This window comes from Tamandua tetradactyla, chromosome 8 (assembly GCF_023851605.1).
Source record: "Tamandua tetradactyla isolate mTamTet1 chromosome 8, mTamTet1.pri, whole genome shotgun sequence".
NCBI lineage: Eukaryota > Metazoa > Chordata > Mammalia > Pilosa > Myrmecophagidae > Tamandua > Tamandua tetradactyla.
The window spans coordinates 79,446,160-79,461,990 of record NC_135334.1 but is presented as its reverse complement, the minus strand read 5'-3'; the positions used below and the strand labels follow the sequence as shown (position 1 = coordinate 79,461,990).

Below are 15,831 nucleotides of genomic sequence, written 5' to 3'. Positions count from 1 at the left end.
AAGATATGAATAATTGTATTGTAGAGATTAAATACCTCTCTAAAAGCAGTATATGTTTGTTCTTATCTGCAGATAGAACTAGACATGTCCTAATTCAGATATGTGGATGTTTTGCCTTTAAGCAAATTATTTCAAGAAAGGGAGATTTTCTTTCTTGTATATAATCTTATTCCTTTGTGCTTTGGTTTAAGCCTCTGTATTCTTCTCAAGAAGATGGTACTCATCTCTGGACAATGTGAGATCTCATCAGGGATGGGAAAATCATGACTTTGGCTTCTTTTCCCATTTTCTTATCTAAGTCACTGAGATGACCTTTAGCAATTCCAGCTGGAACCTACCCCAGCCTTCTTTTTTCCTGGTAGGTATTCCAGGGTTGGAAGAAAGTCAGCACTGGATAGCTTTGCCCCTGGGTATCCTTTACCTTCTTGCTGTAGTGGGCAATTTCACCATCCTCTTCATCATATGGACTGACTCATCCTTGTACCAGCCTATGTACCACTTCCTGGCCATGCTAGCCATCATTGACCTGGTCCTCACCTCCTCCACTGCACCCAAACTCCTTACAGTGCTCCTGGTTCATGCCCATGAGATTGGGCACACTCTCTGCCTGATTCAGATGTTCTTCATCCATGCTTTTTCCTTAATGGAGTCAGATGTGCTTGTGGCCATGGCTCTGGATCGCTATGTAGCCATTTGCCACCCTCTGCACCATTCCACCATTCTGCATCCAGGGATCATAGGGCGCATTGGAGTGGCAGTGCTGGTCCGTGGATTACTTCTCCTCATCCCCTTCCCCATCCTGCTGCAGCGCCTCATCTTCTGCCGGGCCACCATCATAGGCCATGCCTACTGTGAACATATGGCTGTGGTGAAACTTGCCTGCTCAGATGCCACGGTGAACCGAGCTTATGGGCTGGCTGTGGCACTGCTTGTGGTTGGGCTGGATGTCCTGGCCATTGGTATTTCCTATGCCCTCATCCTCCAAGCAGTCCTAAAGGTACCAGGGGGTGAGGCCCGACTTAAAGCCTTTAGCACGTGTGGGTCCCATGTTTGTGTTATTCTGATCTTTTATGTCCCTGGAATGTTCTCTTTCCTTACTCACCACTTTGGCCACCATGTGCCCCATCATGTCTATGTTCTTCTGGCCACACTCTACCTCCTGGTGCCATCTGCTCTCAATCCTCTTGTCTATGGAGTGAAGACTCGGCAGATCTGCCAGCGTGTTCTCAAGGTGCTCTACATAAAAGAGTAAATCTAAATGTATCTGAATTCTCTTCTTCATGCATTCCTGCCAGGCACACAGCCAGGAGCCTGTGGATGGTCTAGGTTATATAGATAAAAGCCTTCCACAGTGAAGTGTCCTGGTCATAGTAGTCCTGTGGCAAAGGACAGCTATGGGCACTTGGCTCCACAACCTACTATATACCTGGCTAGTTAGATTTGTGAATATTTTCCCCGTCCTTTATTTTGTTCCTGAATCCAACATTTTCCAACTCCTTGTACCAGAGACACTTGGGGATGGGAGAAATAGATGAAAGGTCTGGATATGCCATTTTTCTTGCCCTCACTCTATGGCTAACCATACAGAATCATCTGAAATGGGAATATAGAGTCTAGATCTTTGCTTTATTTCAGTGTTTGTGTGTCTTCATGCCCTCCTAGTTATTTTCATGAGCTTCAGATCATTATGTTCCTGGGTAGCAGTACGGTCTCTCTGCAAGCAACTGAGGGAATCAGAATATGAGAGAATACCTTTTACTGCAACATGGGTGTTATTCATTTATATAAAATAAATTGCAATAAGTTCTAGGAATAATAATATATGAGCCCTATTTTCAAGGAAAAATTATATACATATATATATATATATATATATATACACATACACATATATATATATATATTTATGGGCCTGTTTGGATTTATTTATGTACATTTTTTTTGCTTAGGATAGAGAAACAGTAAGACCAAGTATTGAATATAATTATGTTTTATGAGTTTTAACTTGATACAACAAAAGTAATTATCAAATTCTACCAATCATAAAATATGCTATGTTTATGTGCTAAGCATTGGTTTATTAAGAAATATGAAAGTAGTTTGGAACTTAGAAATGCTAGATATGAAGATATGTCAACAGATCCCCATTTTGGTTAATAGGAACTGGCTCCAGTTTCAAGCTCTCTCACACAATTAGTGCCTTTTATACTGTTTATTGTCCTATGACCTGGCTTAATTCTTTTGTGTTCCTAAAAGGCAACATTTTTTTGTATTGTCCTGGACAAAGTCTTATCTTTGCCACTTTGAGGTAGGTTGCTCAGATAAAGAGAATACCCCATCTTCGGATTCCATATTGGTAGAAAACATGGAGAGGATGGTTAAGGCTTCTACTTTTCCCCTTTTCTTTTTAAATTTTGCTCTTAGTAAGTGTTTCTGAAACAGATTATCTTTAATTTGACTGAAACATGGGTGGGTTAGTCTGGTAAGAGATGCTCTTATTCCAAAAGGAGTTACAAATATCTATGAATTTTGTTCTAGATCTAGTGCTCAATCTATTGTAGGCAGTACTGGGGAGGCAAGGCTATGTTATATTTCTCCCATTTGAAAACAACTTTCTTGATCTTAGAAGTACTAAATTTTAGTAGGTTATATATTTTTAATTTTTTTTTCCATTTCATGTAAATTTTCAAATATATTCTTATAAAGTTGCTTTTAATATCCTGTTATTACTTTTAATCTCTACATCTCTTATTTATTCCCACTTTATCATTTCTAAAATTTTTATTCTCTCTCTCTCTGCTCAATCCTGGCAGTTTTTCTCTGTTATTTTTTTCAAATTCTAAATTTTCTCTATATTGCTTTCTAATATTGTTCTGTTTTCCATTGTATTTATTTTTGCTCTTTATTCCTTCCTTCTATTCTTATTTCTGTTTTTATATCTTCAAATTTAATGTTTTCTTATCCTCTAACATATACTTTTATATATATATATAATTCTAAATTGTGCTTTAAAAGAATATACTGCATCGAGTTGATATTTGTATTTTCTGTTATTACTTAGTTCTATTTTCTAATTCATTATTATTCTTCAGTAGCTCAGGACTCATTTAGAAAAACATGGAGGTTTTGTAGGTATATTTTTGTTACTGACTTTTAATATAATGACATTTCTGTCAAAGAACACTATTTAAAACATACCAGTGTGTGGACATCTGTGTAGATTTTGTTTATGGGCTAAAGTGTAGTCAGTTTAGTAAACCATTAGTGTATTCTTGCAAATCATACTTCTCTTGAATTCTGAGTGTGTGCTTTATAGATGCTTTATATTATCCTGGTGAATTGCATATTTATTTTTAGATAGTTTCTCTATCACAAGAAGTGCTTTTTGCCTAAAGTCTAATTTGTTACTTTCCTTTGATTAATACTTGCCTCACATTTTCCCTGTCTTTTGATTTTCAACATTTTTGCTGCCTAATAGTTTAGATGCCTCTCTTTCATTCTTGTAAATAACACATAACTTATTTATTTATTTATTTGTTTGTTTTGCATGGGCAGGCACCAGGAATCAGACCCGGGTCTCTGGCATGGTAGGCAAGAACTCTGCCACTGCAGCACCATCGCCCACCCTTGATTTATTTTTATATTCTGATGATATTTGTCTTTTACCTGGGAACATTTAGGCTAGTTATTTTTATTGTAATTACTGGTAAATTTGGATTTATTTATAACTTCCTAATGTTTGTTTTCTATTCGCCTATTTTTCCTTGTATTTCTTATTCTTTCTTTCCTTATTTTTTGTTTCATTTTAAAATTTGTTTTAACATTCCCTCAATTAAGCACTGTAAATGGAGAAATGAACAAAGAAACATAATATGTGGGTGCAATTGGTAGGCAGTGATGTCATCATTTACTTTGGTCATAGGAAACTGAGGTTTCTGGCTTATTGAAGGACCTCACCAGGGGAATGATACAAATCTTATTTGCAAAATTCCATAGGGCAAAAGTAAGGGCCACTCTGTTAAGAAATCCTTAAACACTGGTTCTGATGAATTAAAGACATTTGAAATGTTTAGGGTTACTAATTCCTTGTGTTCCTCAAATACACTCTTCATTCCATGAAATGTCTCATGAATAGAAAATTGCAAATTATGAATGAATAGGATCTGTTATATGGAATTATAGTATATTATGAGTTTGGTGAAAGGTGAGAAGATGGAAGGCCCCCTGATTTCTATAATATCAATGCACACAAAGAACTGTTTTGAAAAAAAGATTTAAAAATAATTTGTTTAAAAGATGGACATAAACGGATTATGAGGTGGATGTGTAGAGAAGGTGGGGGGGGGTCAAAGAGCACTACTTTTGGAAGCTAGTATGCCAAGATTTTGGTGGGTTTTGCCATCTCCAGGCTTTGGTTCTTCAAGGAATAATTCATAAACTTCCCATTTGTGGATGAAGACAGTGATTGGATTCCCCAGAACCAAACATACTTAACCTGGAGACCCTCTCATGCAACTAAGTTTTCTTAGTCCTGTGAGAAAAGTCTCACTGTTACAAGGTCTTCCCTGGACACCTATATTATCTCTGGGAATACATCCTATTGCCTCTATATGCAAAGGAGAATGTTTTGATGGTCCCAATTCAAAAAACTTGAAATGCTGTTTTTAATCCTGTATTAGTCACCTCTCACTAGATTTCCCATTTCTGCCATCCCTGCCCTTATCCCAGAACTTAAAGCTATTCTTTTTGAGTTTCTTAGATACATACTGGAGTCTCATATCACTCTGCATTCATGTTTCCTCAAAGGCGTATTCCCTTTCGCTGTGGTACATAGTTCTACTAGGGCAATGCAGCTTTCCTGTGAAACAGATCTCTTCTGACTGTGGAGAGGGAATGGGGTTATGCAGCCATAAATTCAACCCCGAGCCTAGGTAGGAGTTAAGATTTGGATGGTGCTTTCAGTTTCCTGCCCAGCTTGGTTTAATTTAGTCAAAGGACTTTAGTTTGTCAAAATCTGGTAACATGGGTTGTACTTACCAATTTACCTGATGTTAAACTGAACAAAATATTTGAATTGATTTTCAAGACATTGACCATCAGGCAACAAAGCAAAGTGATTCATGAGGGATAGAAACAAATGAGGTGAGTCCTGCTTAATGGAGTTTGGTCTATATTTGGTTAATATTCATGGCCATATTAAGGGTGGGGGTACCTCAGTGGAGCCTGGTGGGGCTCCTGTGTTAAGGAGGAGGTGGGAGTCAAGGAAGATCAAGGCAGCTAGAGTTCACAGGCAGTGTATTGGGGAACAGAGAGGTGCATGGAGAGAAAACTCCAAAATTTGCTGACGGTTCCCCTTGAATATTCAGAGTACTGATCGGAGAATGCATACAAAGCAACTACCCAAGTCCAGGGAGAAAACTGCTTAAAAAAGATTTGAAGGAACAATCAGGAGGGCTTGTGATTTAGTTTAGTTGAATGTAATACTTGGATACATTCCAGAGTATTTTGGGCAGATAATTAAAAAGTATTGGCGAAGTCCCTTGAGGGACGGGAGAAAAAATATGTCACTATTGAACTTTCCCACTGGGGAAACTCCAGTTTCTCTCCCAAACATAAGGGACTCTCAAGCTAATAGGCTAAGCCCTTGATCTTGAGGCTTGCTCTTATGAAAATGATTTGTGTAGCAGAGAATCTAAGCCCACCTACAGCTATGCCTAAGAGATACTTCCAGAAAATCTCTTTTGTTACTCAGATGTGCTGTCTCTCTCTCTTTCTCTCTAAGCACAGCTCTGCCAGGAAAATCATTACCCTATCCCCTATGTGGGATAAGAAACCAGGGTTGAAACCCTCCCAGGCAACGTGGGGCATGACTCCCAGGGATAAGCCTGGCCCTGGCACTGTGGGATTGACAGCACCTTCCTGACCAAAAGGTGGGAAAGAAATGTAACAAAATAAGGTATCAGTAGTTAAGAGACTTCAAGTAGAGTTAAGAGGCTATTCTGGAGGCTACTCATGCAAGCTTCTGCCAAATATTGCTAATTGCCATGGTTTGCCAAACCCTAACCAACATCATTCCTGTTAACCCTAAAGAATACCTAGGGCTCTATGTGGTATTCTACAGAAGTTACTTGCACTAAAATTACTTTCCAGAAACTTACAACTTCCAGATGGTTCCTAGGCTATATAAGTCTTGGAGGGGCCAGCCTCTCCAAGAACATCAACTAATTTCATCACCCTATCCCATATTGTACTACACTCCTTTCCAACATAAAAAAGGTACAATGGGCATAGCCTAAATGCCCCTAAAGATAGGGAGAGGGATCAAAGAAAAGAAGGAGTTGTAACAGAGAAAATAGGATTTAACAAATGAGTATGATTGCTGAATCATTATATGATTTTTCCTTTAGTCTCCAATGTCTTGAGCAGCTAGAAGGAAAAACTTGAGATTGTGGAACTGTAACCCATACCAAACTTTGAAATCTGTCCTATAACTACTTGTTGCAATATACTCTGAAATTTATTGCTTTTTTGTGTATATGTTCTATTTCACAATAAAAAATGTAAAAACAAAAAAAAGGCTGTCTTGAGCCTGACTCCCAGACTTTCTGAATGAGTGGGTCTGGGTGCTAATGTATAAAAACCTACTGATTTTTGCATGTTGATTTGTATCCTGCCTCTTTGCTGAACTCATTTATTAGCTCAAGTAGCTTTGTTGTAGTTTTATCTGAATTTTCTAGATATAGGATCATGTATTCTGCAAATAGTGGGAGTTTTACTTCTTTCTTTCTGATTCCGATGCCTTTTCTTCATTTTTCTCGCCTAAGTGCTTTAACTAGAACTTCTCACACAAGGGTGAATAACAGTGGTGAAAGTGCACATCCTCCTCTCGTTCCCAATCTAAGAAGGAACACTTTCAGTCTCTCACCATTGAGTGTGATATTAGCTGTGGATTTTTCATATATACCCTTTATCATGTTGAGGAGTTTTCCTTCAGTTCTTTCCTTTTGAAGTGTTTTTACCAAGTAAAGATGTTGGATTTTGTCAAGTGCCTTTTCTGCATCAGTCGAGATGATCACCTGGTTTCCATTTCGATTTGGTGTATTACTTTAATTGATTTTCTTGTGTTGAACCACCCTTCGATACCCAGGATAAGACCCATTTGGTTACAGTGTATAATTCTTTTAGTGTGCTGTTGGATTCAATTTACAAGTGTTTTGTTGTACATTTTTCAACTATATTAGAAACATTGGTCTTTAGTTTTATTGTTGAATCTTAGCAGGGTTAGTAATTGTGTGATGGCTTCATAGAATGACTAAAGTAGTGTTCCCTCTTCAATTTTTTTGGAAGAATTTAAGCAGGAATGGGGTAATTTATTCTTGGAATGCTTAATAAAATTTACCTGTGAAGCAGTCTCGTCCTGAGCTTTTCTTTGTTGGTACTCAGCATAATGTTTTCTAGGTCCATCCATGTTATTACATGCTTCATAAGTTTATTCTGTCTTAACGCTGCATAATATTCCATCGTACGTTATACCACAGTTTGTTTAGCCACTCGTCTGTTGATGGACATTTTGGCTGTTTCCATCTCTTTGCAATTGTAAATAACGCTGCTATAAACATTGGTGTGCAAATATCTGTTTGAGTTTTTGCCCTTAATTCCTTTGAGTAGATTCCCAGCAATGGTATTGCTGGATCGTATGGCAATTCTATATTCAGCTTTTTGAGGAACCACCAAACTGCTTTCCACAGTGGTTGCACCATTTGACATTCCCACCAACAGTGGATAAGTGTGCCTCTTTCTCCGCATCCTCTCCAGCACTTGTCATTTTCTGTTTTGTTGATAATGGCCATTCTGGTGGGTGTGAGATGATATCTCATTGTGGTTTTGATTTGCATTTCTCTAATCCCAGGGACATTGAGCATCTCTTCATGTGTCTTTTGGCCATTTGTATTTCCTCCTCTGAAAGGTGTCTATTCAAGTCTTTTTCCATTTTGTAATTGGGTTGGCTATCTTTTTGTTGTTGAGTTGAACAATCTCATTATAAATTCTGGATACTAGACCTTTATCTGATATGTCGTTTCAAATATTGATTCCCATTGTGTAGGCTGTCTTTCTACTATCTTGATGAAGTTCTTTGATGCACAAAAGTGTTTAATTTTGAGGAGTTCCCATTTATTTATTTCCTTCTTCAGTGCTCTTGCTTTAGGTGTAAGGTCCATAAAACCGCCTCCAATTGTAAGATTCATAAGATATCTCCCTACATTTTCCTCTAACTGTTCTATGGTCTTAGACCTATGTTTAGATCTTTGATCCATTTTGAGTTAACTTTTGTATAGGGTGTGAGATATGGGTCTTCTTTCATTCTTTTGCATATGGATATCCAGTTCTCTAGGCACCATTTATTGAAGAGACTGTTCTGTCCCAGGTGAGTTGGCTTGACTCCCTTATCAAAGATCAAATGACCATAGATGAGAGGGTCTATATCTGAGCACTCTATTCGATTCCATTGGTCGATATATCTATCTTTATGCCAATACCATGCTGTTTTGACCACTGTGGCTTCATAATATGCCTTAAAGTCTGGCAGCGCAAGACCCCAGCTTCGTTTTTTTTCCTCAAGATGTTTTTAGCAATTCGGGGCACCCTGCCCTTCCAGATAAATTTGCTTATTGGTTTTTCTATTTCTGAAAAATAAGTTGTTGGGATTTTGATTGGTATTGCATTGAATCTGTAAATCAATTTAGGTAGGATTGACATCTTAACTATATTTAGTCTTCCAATCCATGAACACGGTATGCCCTTCCATCTATTTAGATCTTCTGTGATTTCTTTTAGCAGTTTTTTGTAGTTTTCTTTGTATAGGTCTTTTGTCTCTTTAGTTAAATTTATTCCTAGGTATTTTATTCTTTTAGTTGCAATTGTAAATGGGATTCATTTCTTGATTTCTCCCTCATCTTGTTCATTGCTAGTGTATAGAAATGCTACAGATTTTTGAATGTTGATCTTGTAACCTGCTACTTTGCTGTACTCATTTATTAGTGCTAGTAGTTTTGTTGTGGATTCTTCCGGGTTTTCGACATATAGTATCATATCGTCTGCAAACAGTGATAGTTTTACTTCTTCCTTTCCAATTTTGATGCCTTGTATTTCTTTTTCTTGTCTAATTGCTCTGGCTAGAACCTCCAACACAAGGTTGAATAATAGTGGTGATAGTGGACATCCTTGTCTTGTTCCTGATCTTAGGGGGAACGTTTTCAATTTTTCCCGTTAAGGATGATATTAGCTGTGGGTTTTTCATATATTCCCTCTATCATTTTAAGGAAGTTCCCTTGTATTCCTATCCTTTGAAGTGTTTTCAACAAGAAAGGATGTTGAATCTTGTCAAATGCCTTCTCTGCATCAATTGAGATGATCATGTGATTTTTCTGCTTTAATTTGTTGATATGGTGTATTACATTAATTGATTTTCTTATGTTGAACCATCCTTGCATACCTGGGATGAATCCTACTTGGTCATGATGAATAATTCTTTTAATGTGTTGTTGGATACGATTTGCTAGAATTTTATGAGATTTTTGCATCAATATTCATTAGAGAGATCGGCCTGTAGTTTTCTTTCTTGTAATATATTTGCCTGGTTTTGGTATGAGGGTAATGTTGGCTTCATAGAATGAGTTAGATATTTTTCCCTCCACTTCGATTTTTTTGAAGAGTTTGAGGAGAGTTGGTACTAATTCTTTCTGGAATGTTTGATAGAATTCACATGTGAAGCCGTCTGGTCCTGGACTTTTCTTTTTAGGAAGCTTTTGAATGACTGCTTCGATTTCTTCACTTGTGATTGGTTTGTTGAGATCATCTATCTCTTCTTGAGTCAAAGTTGGTTGTTCATGTCTTTCCAGGAACCCGTCCATTTCCTCTAAATTGTTGTATTTATTAGCGTAAAGTTGTTCATAGTATCCTATTATTACCTCCTTTATTTCTGTGAGGTCAGTAGTTATGTCACCTCTTCCATTTCTGATCTTATTTATTTGCATCCTCTCTCTTCTTCTTTTTGTCAATCTTGCTAAGGGCCCATCAATCTTATTGATTTTCTCATAGAACCAACTTCTGGCCTTATTGATTTTCTCTATTGTTTTCATGTTTTCAATTTCATTTATTTGTGCTCTAATCTTTGCTATTTCTTTCCTTTTGCTTGCTTTGGGGTTAGCTTGCTGTTCTTTCTCCAGTTCTTCCAAATGGATAGTTAATTCCTGAATTTTTGCCTTTTCTTCTTTTCTGATATAGGCATTTAGAGCAATAAATTTCCCTCTTAGCACTGCCTTTGCTGCGTCCCATAAGTTTTGATATGTTGTGTTTTCATTTTCATTCGCCTCGAGGTATTTGCTAATTTCTCTAGCAATTTCTTCTTTGACCCACTCGTTGTTTAGGAGTGTGTTGTTGAGCCTCCACGTATTTGTGAATTTTCTGGCACTCTGCCTATTATGATTTCCAACATCATTCCTTTATGGTCCGAGAAAGTGTTGTGTAAGATTTCAATCTTTTTAAATTTGTTAAGACTTGCTTTGTGACCCAGCATATGGTCTATTTTTGAGAATGATCCATGAGCACTTGAGAAAAAGGTGGTATCCTGCTGTTGTGGGATGTAATGTCCTATAAATGTCTATTAAGTCTAGTTCATTTATAGTAATATTCAGATTCTCTATTTCTTTGTTGATCTTCTGTCTAGATGTTCTGTCCCTTGATGAGAGTGGTGAGTTGAAGTCTCCAACTATTATAGTATATGAGTCTATTTCCCTTTTCAGTGTTTGCAGTGTATTGCTCACGTATTTTGGGGCATTCTGGTTCGGGCGTAAATATTTATGATTGTTATGTCTTCATGTTTAATTGTTCCTTTTATTAGTATATAGTGTCCTTCTTTGTCTCTTTTAACTGCTTTACATTTGAAGTCTAATTTGTTGGATATTAGTATAGCCACTCCTGCTCTTTCTGGTTGTTATTTGCATGAAGTATCTTTTCCCAACCTTTCACTTTCAACCTATGTTTATCTTTGGGTCTAAGATGTGTTTCCTAGATTTTTGATGACTGGTTCAATCTCTTAATTTGTGATTGGTTTGTTGAATTCTTTTTCTTCTCAAGTCACTGTAGGTTGTGTGTGTTGGTAGGAAGTTGTTTATTTCATGTGAGTTGTCTAGTTCATTGACATTCAGTTGTCTGTATTATCTCCTTGGCATCTTTTTTATTTTCTTCCAGGGCTGTGGAAATGAATCCCTCTCATTTCTGATTTTGTTTACTTGCATCTACTCTCTTAGTTTTTCACTCTAGCCAAAAGTTTGTCAATTTTATTTATCTTCTCAAAGAACCAACTTTTGGTTGTATTGTTTCTTTTTATTTTTTTCTTCATCATTTCTTTTATTTCTGCTCTAATCTTCAGTTATTTCTTTCCTTCTGCTTGCTTTGGTCTTACTTTACTGTTCTTTCCCTAGTTTAGTTAGGTCTATGGTTTTAGCTTTCTTCCTTTTTAATGCAAGTCTTTAGGGCTATACATTTCCCTCTCAGCACCTCCTTCTGTACATCCCATAAGTTTTGATATGTTGTATTTTCATTTTCATTCACCTTGAGATATTACTGATTTCTCTTGTAATTTCATCTTTGACTCATTGATTCTTTAAGAACATGTTGTGTAATATCATATATTTGTGAAATTTACAGTTCTCAAATTGTTATTGATTTAACTGAAATTCTCCAAGTTCATTCATTAATGTTAGTTCATATTCAATTTTTCTTTATGCTCTCCTATTGTTTTCTGAATATCCTTTATGTCTTTAACCATCTCATTGAAATTTAGGAGATCTATTTGAACATCTTAGATTAGTTGTTCCAAATTCTGTATCTTGTCTAACATTTTAATTTGATCATTTATCTTGGCACATATCTTCTTGTTTCTTAATGTGGCTGCTAAATTTTTTGCTAATTTCTGGCATCTTATTATCTTGATTATATTATTTTGCAAGTTTGTTTCTCTCTCGTGTCTAAGATTTTGTTATTTATTGGATTTGCGTTGTGAAGGTTTCCTTTGAAACTTAGTTCACCAGTATTTCCCACCCAAACCTGGGCTTCTGCCCTGTGGAAGGAATGCAGACCCATTCCAATGGGTGCACAATTTTTCAGTCATAGTTTCTCCATTTTTTGTTCAGGTGTTCCTTGTATGTTGCAATGATTCTTCACTGATCTCCTGAGCCTCAGAACCACTGCTTTGGATAGTTTCTGCATATTCTCTAGATTCTGTTGGTGAAAGAGTGAGTACTACCTGTCCTTATTCCACCATCTTCAACTTTCCACCAGAAAGTCTCCCAAGCTATGTACTTTTGAAGGAGTGAATGAACCAATGAAAAATAAATATATATGTGATCACAATTTGGAGGCAATTTGGAGGGTTTCTCAGCGTTGCCATTTGTCAGGGTCATTTAAACTCTTATGTCTGAGTTACCACTTATCAGTTGGATGAATCTGTATACATCCAACCTGAGCCTTTTCTGTATAAAAAGTATCCCTAAATCTCCCTAATTAAAACAACTGCTGTGAAGGTATATAAAATTGTTGATACATTGTGGAAAATGTGTTGCAAGTTAAAGAATTCTGCAAGATTAGGGATTATTATTACTTGTTCCTTCAGGATAGAAATTGTAGGGCATTGGTTAAGTTAAACTAGGTCTGTATGATGGTCTTTCTCCTGCCTCTTTTTAATGGAGTATTGCTTTAGTCTGAAACAGCGCCTATCATCAGGCAAAGGTGAGGCAGTCATTCCCTTTGGAGGAAGTTTCTAGTCTGTGTTGTTGGGTAAGTTTCCAAACATACCTCTTAGGATGGCCTGTTGTACAACGTGGGTTGAATTCCTGCAATTCTGCCATGCTGTCCAGCCTCCACCACTCATGTTCAATGCGTACATGGTTTTTGATATTGCATCCCTCCCAGGGGAGTCTTCTAAAAACTGTTCTTCAAGGTGGGTTTATCAGCAGACTTCTTGATATCATTCTTCAGACTATGTTCCAGGCTATTTTTGCTTATACATAGGATACAACACTGTGTTATACCCCCTGACTAAATGCATCATGATTAAATTATTCCTTACATAAATTGTATGAAGAGTTCTATGTTAGGGCCAGAAAATAAGGAACATATGAAGATTTCTTGTGCTAAAAAGTTGCATTTTTGTTAGACAATCAGTATAAATTCATTTAGATTTAATTAATTGTTTATTTAGAACTTTTTCATTGCACATTCTAGTACAATTTTCTTCTTCCCACAGCAAGAAAACTTTGCCACAATTAGATTAATTGTTCCATATGTATGTAATATTTCAAATAAAATTTTATCAGTTTTGTTTGTCATGAATTGCTAATACTTAGCTCAGTAAAATTTTACTACTCCTTTTCTTTTGCATGCTGTATTGCAGGGGTCACATTTCTTTCTTTTTGCATGTGAGTATCCCCTTATTGCTGCACCATTTACTGAATTTTTGTTTGTTTGTTTGCTTGTTTGTTTGGGAAGTGCATGGGCCACGAATTGAACCTGGGTTTCCCACATGGAAGGTGAGAATTCACTACTCTTGCACCCCTAGTACTACTTTTAACTTGAAGAATTGCATAGGTAGTATCTCAGAGGTTGTTTGAGGTCACCTAGCAATTAAGGAATACAATGCTTAGACAACCAGAATTCCAAAGACTTTATCCTTTGCTATCTCTCTTATTTAATGTGCTGCCAGGATCATGTTCCTTAACTTTAATGCCTTAATGTCCTCATTTCTTTTGCTATAAGTTGTGGGTAATACTGTACCTGAATTGTAGTTTGTTATGAGCATTAAATCAGATTATATATGTTTATTTATTTATTTTCACTGTATCTGGCATTGATGAAGCACTGTATATTCTTAACACTTCTTAGTTATAAAGTCATTAATCAGGACTGAGATTATCAAGTACAAAAATCAAATGTTCTTTGACCTTAAAAAATGAGTATTTATTGATTTTTTTCTTATAAAAATTACAATGAGTATGTATATAAAAAGAAACATACGTAAACATTATTTTTGAATGCTTTATTTTTATTATTAATATTACAATGCATTTCTTTATTCCAGTTTGCATGTAGAATATTTCTGTTTGAAGAATTTGAACATAGATAAGAAATGATAATTTCCCCATTGCTTTATGCACATTTGGACCAGTTTTATGTCTCATCACATTTATGTAAGAATGCCAAGAATGGCATGAAGATTCAGGACCACTTTATTTTTCTTATATTACTTACTATCTAAGCAATAGAAAATTTCTTTGCAATTTTCATGTGCATATTTTGATAAATAATGCACATTATTTTTTTCATGGGCAGGTACCAGGAATCGAACCCAGGTCTCTGGCATGGCAGGCAAGAATTCTGCCACTGAGCCACTGTTGCACCATCCTGTGCATATCTTTTACTGTTCTTAGTTTTCCCAATCTAATTGACTATTTTTATCCCTTGTGAGCGGTAAAGGCAAAATTACAGCTCAGGTTTTTCGAGAACTAAAAAACCTCAGTCCCTCCAAGACACAATAGTTTCTAAAGCTGGAGTTACTTGATGGACATGTTTTCACCCAGCACGAGCAATTTCTGGAAGCCCAGTCTGAGCTCCTGCATCCTGAGTGCGTAGACCATGGGGTTGAGTGCAGGAGGGATGATATTGTGCAGCATGTTAAGGAGTACGGGAATGAGGGGAACCTTTTTCTCTGCTAAGTGTGTGACTGACAGCACAATGATACCTGAGTAGAAAAAGAGGATGAGGATGAGGTGGGAGCTGCAGGTGCTCAGAGCCTTGGACATTGCTTCCACTGAGTTCAGCCTCATTACAGAACGTAGGATTAGAGCATAGGAAGAAAACACCAGGGCCATGTCACTCCCAACCAGGAACCATGCTAAGGCAAGTTGGTAAAATTTGTTCACGGTGATGTCATCACAAGCCAGGCTGATAACTCCCAAGTTAGAGCAAAGGCAGTGCTGAATCTCATTCTTGGAGCAGTAGAGTCTCTGGGCTGCCAGTATGGGCACTGGGATGGTCAACAGGCCATTCCTGAGCACCATGAATCCTGTGGCTTTGATCACAGAAGCTTCAGTGATTATGGAGGGATATCGAAGTGGGTGGCAGATGGCTATGTATCTGTCCACTGCCATGCAGAGGAAGATACCAGACTCCATGCAAAAGAAGCAGTGGATGGCGTAGATCTGAGCAAAGCACTCAGAGAGGCTGATGGCCTTGGCATCAAACCAGAAGATGGCCAGGATCTTGGGCATGATGGTGGTGGCCAGGCCAATGTCCACCACTGATAATATGCTCAGAAAATGGTACATGGGCTCATGGAGCATGGGCTCATGTTGTATGGTGATCATGATGAGGAGATTGGCACCAAGAGCTAAGAGGTAGAGCAGAGCCAGGGGCAGGGAGAGCCAGTGTTGCCACTTGTGAATGCCTGGGAGGCCCATGAGGATGAAGTAGGAATTCTGGAAGGTGGAACTGTTGGTAACACTGGTGGAGGTATCCATTGCACAGTTTCCCCGTTCTCAGTGTCTGTCCATGAAACTGAAATAGGAAGGAAATTGCATTTGAAAGTTCATATGACAGATATGATTAGAGTCCCCTTTCCTGTGACCCAGTTGCTTTTGTTATGATGAAACTTCACCTTTTCTTTGGTTCCTGGAAACATGTCATAGACGGCAACAAGGAAAGCCAATATAAGTTCTTAGTGGCAAGTTTGACATAGCTATTTGTCATACCCAGTTTTATGTCTTATAAGCAAGT

General features: G+C 37.3%; 2 protein-coding genes across 2 annotated transcripts; one reads left to right on the top strand and one right to left on the bottom strand.

Annotated features, from left to right (window-relative positions):
• Window positions 1-263: 263 nt before the first annotated feature.
• LOC143643617 (olfactory receptor 52L1-like) lies at window positions 264-1,252 on the top strand. The gene is given in 2 exon segments (XM_077112225.1): window positions 264-303; window positions 306-1,252. Coding segments are annotated over 2 exon segments (987 nt in total).
• Window positions 1,253-14,609: 13,357 nt separating this feature from the next.
• Window positions 14,610-15,575, bottom strand: LOC143643616 (olfactory receptor 56B4-like). The gene has a single exon (XM_077112224.1). The coding sequence runs from the start codon at window positions 15,573-15,575 to the stop codon at window positions 14,610-14,612; it is 966 nt and encodes a 321-aa protein (XP_076968339.1).
• Between the last annotated feature and the right edge of the window lie 256 nt (window positions 15,576-15,831).

Bases quoted from the DNA above. Each gene is read 5' to 3' on its own strand.
- LOC143643616 (XM_077112224.1), bottom strand. From the start codon at position 15,575: ATGGATACCTCCACCAGTGTTACCAACAGTTCCACCTTCCAGAATTCC.